At 41.0% G+C, this 9,287-nt stretch overlaps 1 protein-coding gene across 3 annotated transcripts in view; it reads left to right on the top strand.

Annotated features, from left to right (window-relative positions):
- Window positions 1–352: 352 nt before the first annotated feature.
- Window positions 353–9,287, top strand: part of LOC146677459 (UDP-N-acetylglucosamine--peptide N-acetylglucosaminyltransferase 110 kDa subunit) — a 14,754-nt gene continuing 5,819 nt past the window's right edge. Inside the window, exons 1-13 of one of the 3 annotated variants that reach the window (XM_085422547.1) lie at window positions 353–702; window positions 2,025–2,205; window positions 2,893–3,136; window positions 3,261–3,329; window positions 6,665–6,781; window positions 6,874–6,953; window positions 7,077–7,272; window positions 7,365–7,505; window positions 7,602–7,702; window positions 8,132–8,285; window positions 8,542–8,643; window positions 8,762–8,959; window positions 9,235–9,287. The exon at window positions 9,235–9,287 is cut by the window's right edge and continues 106 nt beyond it. In XM_085422547.1, coding sequence (XP_085278673.1) covers window positions 666–702; window positions 2,025–2,205; window positions 2,893–3,136; window positions 3,261–3,329; window positions 6,665–6,781; window positions 6,874–6,953; window positions 7,077–7,272; window positions 7,365–7,505; window positions 7,602–7,702; window positions 8,132–8,285; window positions 8,542–8,643; window positions 8,762–8,959; window positions 9,235–9,287 — 1,673 coding nt within the window. In that variant the 5' untranslated portion in view covers window positions 353–665. The remainder of the gene's footprint in view (window positions 703–2,024; window positions 2,206–2,892; window positions 3,137–3,260; window positions 3,330–6,664; window positions 6,782–6,873; window positions 6,954–7,076; window positions 7,273–7,364; window positions 7,506–7,601; window positions 7,703–8,131; window positions 8,286–8,541; window positions 8,644–8,761; window positions 8,960–9,234) is intronic. The other 2 variants (XM_085422565.1, XM_085422555.1) reach the window with 2 other exon arrangements.

Genomic DNA, 9,287 nt, shown 5'->3' with positions numbered 1-9,287 from the left:
TGTCTCACATTATTCTCGTGTGGCTGTGGTAACACGTTACAATCCACAGACGATCTGCCTCGTGAATCTTAAAACCGGTTCTCTGCTGGCTTTTTCCGTTTGCACTCCGTCTCACTGCACCAATGTGTTCTTCCGCGCAGCATCGTTCCTAATATGTTTTTTTTAAAACTTTAGTAAATAAAGAAATAACACGCGATAAAAGGAGAAAAATGTAATCACAAATCTTCTGAAATATTTTTACATCGCTACGTGCGATATTTATTACAGTTTTACACACGTGTCTCGGTAACGGCGGTGAACGGATCTAGTTTATCTCAAAAACGAGTTCCACCCATCTCGCCATTTTATGATCCACTGCTGCTTTGTTGGGAAGGGGAAGCTAGCAAGAGCCATTAAACCAACAGCACGTAACATGTTAGCTTAAAAACGAGCTCTTAACAGCAAGACAATTGATTGGGTATTAGCCAGCTGATACTAACCACTGCGAGATCTACATTTGTCGCTTTAGGGGAAAAAGAAACATACGTTAGGACATTAGTTTAGCTAACTCTGCATAGCTATTGGGGCAACGTGTTTTCTGCTTGTCGCAATTTTTTTTTCTCTGAGATTGTTATCTGCTAGAGGACACATTGACGACCACCGTGCAAGACTCGAAGACCGAGGAGATGGCGAGCTCAGTGGGAAACGTGGCCGACAGCACAGGTTTGCTGTTTTTATGCAAGTAATTCTACACAGAAGGCAACAAGGCAAGCTTCAAAGACTGTGTCCTTGTGTAGGTTTTTCCCCCCTAGATGCGATCGAGCTAGTATCTAACAAATAGACCTTAAAAAAAGAAAATAGGTAAACTATTTTAACCCTGTTTTTATTTATTAAATTTGTCTTTTGTCCAACGTGGAAGAACATGTTAGTAATAGCAACGCGGGCTCAAATTTCTACCTCGTATCGCGACAATAAAAGCCCTAAAGCTAACATTAGCGTAATTTAGCTTTTAGCACAGGTTTGCGTCGAAGTAGCCGCAAATTGTCTACTAGTCACACTTTAACGCAGACGAATAAGCATTCCACGAAGGTGCTTTAGCGGTTTGCTCGGGTTATACCATTTTTGTTTCATTGATTTCATGTTTAAGGGTCGCTGTGAAAGCTAAGTCAGCACAAAGGGGCTTGAAGATGTCTTTGAAATTTGTTATCGGGGGGCCTTGCTACTGAAGTCTGGCCTATGTCTACCGCTTAGCACAGATAGCCTTTAGGCTAATGGTAGCATTATCCCAAAGGTTATCGGCGATACTGATACCAGAACGGTTCTGAAACCCGGTATTTTCGCGCATTGACTGGTGGTTTAAGCATTTTAAGCTATACTCTTTCCACAAGTAATGTTACGTAAGTGTCATGACCGCTTGAGCAAACCGGATCTACTGCATTATTAGCCCTGCAGTAAAAGTTTAGCTATATGATGCGGCTTTGTTTTCTCAGCCCCACCTTTGAATAACTAGTTTGTTTTGTTGGAGCAGAGCGTTCTGATGTGTTCACTACCGCTTCAGATACACACACACACACACACACACACACACACACACACACACACACACACACACACACATAAAAATTGTATTAGAGTAAGTTACAATAAAGTAATCTGGTGTTTCATAAAAGTACATATTTGATATGATAAATTACTAAACATCCAAAATGTGTTATGGAGAGTTTTTGCCAGAACCTCTCACACCTGTTTCATCCATCTGCTTGCCTGTTTTCCCATCACACACATTATTTTCCTCCATTTTTTTTATTTGTTAGACTTTATTGTGACTCCTACCCACACAATAAGATGTAAAATCCCCAAATGTGTATCATGAGTCCCCCCCCCCTTTTATTTTGAGTTCAAATTGTTAGTCACTCTTCTTAAATTAAAGCATTTGTCTTATTTTCCTCTTTAAAAAAATTCTGTTATCATTTGTCTGATTTTAATTTTTTCCATCACCTCTAACGTGTCGTTTTCCCCCTCCTTGGCTTATGTTGGTGCTCCAGAACCAACAAAACGTATGCTTTCCTTCCAAGGGTTGGCTGAGCTGGCGCACCGGGAGTATCAGTCAGGGGATTTTGAGGCAGCTGAGCGCCACTGCATGCAGCTGTGGAGGCAGGAGCCTGATAACACAGGCGTGCTGTTGCTCCTGTCCTCCATCCACTTCCAGTGCCGAAGACTCGACAGGTGAGGTGTTGGGGGGGTGGAAAAGCACACTGGGCATGTGAGCAGTAGCAGAGGAAAATGGGTCGTCTTGGCTTTGAGTGCACACACTGGGGAGTCCTGTGGAGCAGCTGGGCTGTCTTGTGCAAATCCTGTTATGTGGTTTAACTTGGGTTTTGTGCATTTCTGGTGGTTGGAGTGTAACCTTTCTTTTCAGGTGCTTGGGTCTTTCAAGTAATATGATCTAAAGGCTTTTTCACTCATTTCAAATCCTTAAATGTGGACAATGCCAGTATCATTACAGCCTTGTAATGCTGTTGAATTTGGTATTTAACCATAATACAAATGCTAAACTTGTATGCTTTTGTTGTTTACCCCAAAAACTGTTGGTTAGTAAAAATGTTCCATGACAGCTCACAGGATCAAATTGAATATGGTGATCATCTTCGTGGTATTTTCATCATAACTTATTTTGGGCTGTACTGCCTGCATGTTTGCATAGTAGACATTTGAATAAAAAGTTTTGCTCAGGTGCTGAGGCTCATGTTAATGTGTCTTGATATTTGGGATTTTCATCATATTTGACAATGCATCTTAAACTAATTTTCTGTTCTTTAACATCTTGGGCCTTGCTGTTGTTTCTACACAGCAGTTTGAACCAACTGTGTCAGCTCTGGAGTGTAATAGTTTGTGCATAATCTTTCCTTGCAGGTCTGCTCATTTCAGTACCTTGGCCATCAAGCAGAACCCAATGTTGGCTGAGGCCTACTCCAACCTGGGGAATGTGTACAAGGAGCGTGGGCAGCTGCAGGAGGCAATAGAGCATTATCGCCATGCTCTGAGACTCAAGCCAGATTTTATTGACGGGTACATCAACTTGGCTGCAGCTCTGGTGGCCGCAGGAGATATGGAGGGAGCCGTGCAGGCTTATGTCTCCGCATTACAATACAACCCAGTGAGTTAATTTATATTTTTTTCTAAATTGTATGTGTCAATGCCCTATACATTTATTTAGTTGGAATGGCCACAAATAGGCTGTTTATAGAATTTTTTTTTTTATTTTTTTTCCATCTTCACAGGATCTATATTGTGTGCGCAGTGACTTGGGGAATTTGCTTAAAGCCCTCGGGCGTTTGGAAGAGGCCAAGGTATGTTACAGCGCGTTGGCGTATACTTAGATGTGGCGTTTGTATTTTTGTTGTAGATCTTTTTTTCTTTCTTTCTTTTTTCCTCCTTGTCCATCAATTTTGTTTTTAGTGTCACTCACTAAGACCATAGATGTTTTTTTTTTTTTTCTCCGCTTTGACATTTTTAAAGCAGTCTTACTATTCAACCCACTTATGTGAAGGACAGAAAATGGAAGCATCTCCTCATTTTTCAGAGTTGCAGTTAGCTTCTTATCCCCTTATTTTAAACCTTTTTGAAGTACTGGACTGTAATGGGTTAACACCCATATGTGGAAATCAGGTTTTCTGAATTTCTTTAAAAAAAAAACAAAGCAATACACATACTGTTGTTTTTTTGTTTTTGTTTTTTTAGACAGCTTACATTTAAAAAACAAAATTTTTTTAGTGTACACATTACATTCGTCTCTACCCTATATCACTTTTAGTCCCAATGTCCTTTGCTTTACACAGACCTCTTATCAGAGATCAGTCCCTTTCCCTTTCAGGAAGAAAGGCTGGAGTTTCAAAATTCACACAGCTGAACTAACCTCGGCCCCATGCATTTCCATAAAGTTGACTTTGGAGGAAAAACGCTGGCTCGGTCTTTGAAGAAATTATGAACTGATGAAAAGTTAGTTTATCTTTGCAGTGCAAAAGATAAGATGGTTTCTAACCTAACTACTATACTCCTGTATTGTTTTTCTTTCAAGTGCCCTTATGACAGGTTCTTCTCAGTTTGCTGTCAGTTTGGGGGTGCTACACTTCAATTTATCACTTTTAAATGTATCTATATTCTTGGGGGGGGGGGGGGTTACCTGAATTGGGTTAAATTTGTGATTATGGAGTTGTCTTGCTGGTTACAGGCCATCTTATTTCGTGCTAGAGGGGGGTAAAGGAGTGGGGAGGAGCATCAGGGAGTCACAAGCTCCCCAGCTCTGTCGCTCCGCCCCCCCGCGCGCTTGCTGAGGATTGGTGGAGTGGGCGCGCTCAAAGCTGTCTTCCTGACCCTTCAGTTTGATTTAATCAGTGCTTGAGCACATTCCCAACAGTGCCTTTCCGCACATATACATCAATTTTTGGATCCACTTGATGGATTTTATCCAGCTGGTTATCTCTTCAGATATCCACTGCTTTTAAATTGTTAACTGAACATATGGATTTAAGAGCAGTCATTCTCACATGCCTCAAAGTGGCACAAATGCTGTCAGGCAGACAGCTTACCATTGGTACTCCACCGCCTGCGTCAGATGCTGGGTTAGAAAGACAGAAGCACGCGCAACAGCGATGACCTCTTTATTTCAGAGCTGTGGAGGCTTCTAGATACAAATAATTAAACCACAGACTTTTCTCCATTGGCCAGGACTCAAGAAAGCAGGCCAGGATAAAGAAATCAAAGTTCTATAAATATTTCATGAAAATGCAAAAAAAGAAAAGCCATGATTAATACTTCTTCCCTTTTTTCTTCAAATATGTAATATTATTCCCAAAGAAATGGGATCAGTTCATTTGGGCAAGATCAAGCCAGTAACTGCCCTCCTGTTCTGTGATTGTAAAAACTGAATTGAGAATTTACTGGAAGCTTGACTTTCCCTGGTACTGCACAGATCAAAGCCTTTCTTCCCTCCCAGTTACCCCTAAAGCATTCCTTTTGTTTTCTTTGAAATGAAACATTCATTTGCATGAATGAAAACTAAGGCTAGTATTATAGTTTTTGTTTGTTATTTGGACAAAAGTGCTTTTTTATTTTTATTTCCATATTTTAAAAAAAATGTATTGTTTGAGAACTTTTACTAACGATCTTGTTTTCTGATTTTTGTCTCTTTTGGTTTTTCCACAACTGATATTGTTATTTAGAAGGTTTCAGGTGGGTGACACTATTCCTGCGTAGGTGCCTGGCGGAAAGGAACACTAGGGCAGCCTCAGTCCTCTCCTCTTCTTCCAGCCAGCTGCGACCACCACTCTGACAAAGTCCAAAAATATGGTAACGGGTTTGTAACTGCCAACAAAAGAAAAACCACCTTACTTCATGCTTGAGCTCCTCTGTCTTGTGGCTTCCTTTTGAAGAGCAAAAGAAAAAAGTAAAAAATAATAATAGTAGTAGTAGTAATAATAGTAGAGCATTACAGTAAGCATTTCTTAAAATATGCTATACTAATTACCCAACTTTATATTATGTAAAAAAAGAAACTTGGTTTTGGAAGCATTAATCATGAAAAACAAGTAAGAACCCTCTAACTCTTACATTTTGGTTATTTTTTTCCTGTTTTGTTTTGATTTCCCTTCTTTATTTGGAGTTGCAGCGTTCTGATGATCATGCAGATAGTGCGCTGTGAGTCTGCAGTAACGCAGGGGCTGCGCAGCGATATCTTCCAAGCAACCAAAAAGGCGGAAAGCGCAAGCGTGCGGCTCCCCCATACCCTTCATTCCCTTTGGCCTGTTAGTTGTGGACCTCCCCCCTCTTGCAACCAGCCTGGTTGCCAAGTGCCCCTAAATTTCAAGTGTAATTGGCTTATGACAAAACCAAAGACAACGTTTTGTGACAAATGGCAGTGTAATTATCTTAGCATTTAACCACTGCCTTTCTCTGTATTCAGAGCCATTTTGTGGGTGCCGAGTGTGTGCCAGTCTGGTGTTGCAAGTGTTCTGTCAGGGGTTGTTGGTCTGCAGCTGTTTCACGTGGCCATTCAGCAAGCGTAGCGGCGCAATAAGAACCTTTGCCAGGAGCAAGGTCATGCAAAGAGCATAATATGGTGCACAGGCGTGGTGACCCACGCAGCGCGCTCGTGTTTCTTGCGCATGCATTACAGGGACTTTCACCTGCACAAAATGCCCAGCATCCCAGGTTGTGAGATGCCTTGCTAACATCAAATAGAGATTTCATGCAGTTTGTTTGTTGGTACTTTAAATTTTAATAAAAATTGTTATTAGGGTGGGCAGACAGCAGATTTTACTGGTTCTAGTAACCACTACATTTGGTAAGGATGTGGTCATAACTGGAGGATGAGGGCCTATGTGTGGGTGTCGGTTGGATCCGCGCAGCGTAGGAAAAAGCATTGCAGCTTTGCGCGGCAGACTTGTGCGCAGGCGAGCCCATGCTGTAGACTCACTTTTTGCCATCATGGAGAATGGTCACTAATTTTGCTTTCTCTTGCTTTTTGTTTTCTCTTTTGCTTTTATTCTCAATCTCTTTTTTTTTTTTTAATTTATTTATTTTTTTATCAAACCCCCCCCCCCCCCCCCCCCCCCCCCCTCTATGCACTATACCTCTCCCATTCTACCTCTTCTCCTTTCCTGTGGTTATTTTAAACCCATTGAAGGCTTGTTACCTGAAAGCCATTGAGACTCAGCCCAACTTTGCCGTGGCTTGGAGCAACTTGGGCTGTGTGTTCAATGCCCAGGGAGAGATATGGCTGGCCATACACCATTTTGAAAAGGTCAGTTGCATAGTTTTTTGTAACATTAATCAAACTATATTATGAGACACCTTAACAGTATCAAATATAAAGTCTTTTTCCTTGGTTTTTAGGCAGTGACACTGGATCCAAATTTCCTTGATGCATACATCAATTTAGGCAATGTTTTGAAGGAGGCCCGCATCTTTGACAGGTGAGTCTAAATCATGACAGATTTTTGCATCTGCTTGTGGGTTTTTTGTTTTTAGGTTGTAGCATACATCATTTCATTTTAAATGTTTGCAGAATATTCATAACTTTTATTCACATCTTCCAGAGCTGTGGCTGGATACTTGAGAGCCCTGAGTCTGAGCCCCAATCATGCTGTTGTCCATGGAAATCTGGCCTGTGTCTACTATGAGCAGGGCCTCATTGACCTTGCTATTGACACCTACCGCCGTGCTATTGAATTGCAGCCCCACTTTCCTGATGCCTACTGCAATTTGGCAAACGCTCTAAAGGAGAAAGGAAATGTAATGTGTTTTTTGTCTCGAATCTTGAGTACCTCTGAGGTCATTAAACACTTGCTGAGTTTTTACTGACTGAGTTCTATTTTCCCTAACAGGTGTCTGAAGCCGAAGAGTGCTACAACACAGCTTTGCGTTTGTGTCCAACTCATGCCGACTCCCTTAACAACTTGGCCAATATCAAGCGTGAGCAGGGCTACATCGAGGAAGCTGTTCAGCTCTACAGAAAAGCCTTAGAGGTGGGTTTAACATTGTCAAGATTAACAGATTTGAAATATTCACTTTTACAGTAAAAATGATCATGTGGTGATACTTATTCAAACTTTATTCATCAGGTGTTCCCAGAGTTTGCAGCAGCTCACTCTAACTTGGCCAGTGTGTTGCAGCAGCAGGGAAAACTGCAGGAAGCCCTCATGCACTACAAAGAGGCAATCAGGTTTGTAAATGAATGCTGGAGACAACTGTGGACTTTGAGTTTATGCTTGAAATTAGCTTTCTTTTTCTTTGTTGGGCTCATGTTTAATCACTCCTGTCACTTTTCTAAAGTGAGAATAGCTGTCTTAGTTCAGACATGTTACTGATCTACTAACTTTAAATGGATGTTTGATTTGTAGCATTCCTAAAAGTCCCGTTGGCAACATTTACCGAAAAAGCTGCTATCTTAATAACTGCTGCTAAATAACTTAAAGTTTGTACATGAAAATAGAGCAGTAAGTATACTGTGAAGCCACCTGAGTGTTGCCAGATATGAGTGAAAAATTAAATCCATTAATTTCTCTCCTGTGACACTCCTATGATTATTTACTTTTGTGTAAAAAGACCTGACAGCTGAGTAATTTTGTTATGTGGACTGTTTGAATTTTAGAATCAGCCCCACATTTGCTGATGCCTACTCAAACATGGGGAATACACTAAAAGAAATGCAAGATGTTCAGGGAGCTCTGCAGTGTTATACTCGTGCCATCCAGATCAACCCCGCCTTTGCTGATGCTCACAGCAATTTAGCCTCAATCCATAAGGTAGGAATATTTCTTAATTTTACTCTTCATATGCTCTCTCTAGATGATAGATAGATATAGCACTTCACTATTAGATTATCCACCTCCAGGTTGCTTCTGATGTTGCTTTTCACATTAAATTAGTAAATTTAAAGATGTATTTTCACACAAACCTAATTAAAAATTGAGCAATGGATACCTGAGTTAGCACCCGTTTGTTAGTTGAGTATGCCTTTTGGAGTTTTAATTTTTATGTTTGTATTTATTTTATTTTTAGGATTCTGGAAACATCCCAGAGGCTATTGCATCTTATCGCACAGCCTTGAAACTGAAGCCTGACTTCCCTGATGCTTACTGCAACTTGGCACACTGCCTACAGGTGTTCATCTGCTGTTATACTGCATCTTTCTATTTTTTATTTTTTTTTTACTTCTGCTGTTATCAAAACAAATTTTCTGACTACTTTTTGTTGTTGTTTTTGCCCCCCACTTTTTCAGATTGTGTGTGACTGGACAGATTATGATGAGCGGATGAAAAAGCTTGTGAGCATTGTGGCAGACCAACTGGAGAAGAACCGCTTGCCCTCAGTGCACCCACACCACAGCATGCTGTATCCGCTCTCTCACAGCTTCCGCAAGGCCATTGCTGAGCGCCACGGAAACCTTTGCCTGGACAAGGTAGACAAAATGATCAAAGCAAGTAAAGCTTTAATATATATTTTGGGAGGGTGGAAGGTGGCTGGTGATGGAAGTGCCTGCAGGGTATGGGGAAGGTAAGGGGGGTGGGCAAGGTACTGGGTATAAAGAAGTAGAGAAGCTGGTGGTGAGTGGGTCGCTTGGAGTGATGAAGGTATAGGGGGTAAGAAATGATTTTTGGGCAAACAAATTTTTATGTTGTCAGTCAAACATCTGCCATGTAGACTTTACTGTCCTACTGTACACGTATTCTTATAACATTACTTACTCCACAGATTAATGCACTGCACAAACCGGCTTACGAGCATCCCAAGGATCTGAAAGCTAG

This window comes from Rhamphochromis longiceps, linkage group LG2, assembly GCF_057381845.1.
Source record: "Rhamphochromis longiceps isolate RC_006_pf linkage group LG2, R_longiceps_female_GT1.1, whole genome shotgun sequence".
NCBI lineage: Eukaryota > Metazoa > Chordata > Actinopteri > Cichliformes > Cichlidae > Rhamphochromis > Rhamphochromis longiceps.
Note: the sequence above shows the minus strand (reverse complement) of the source record. Positions and strands in the feature narration are given on the sequence as shown.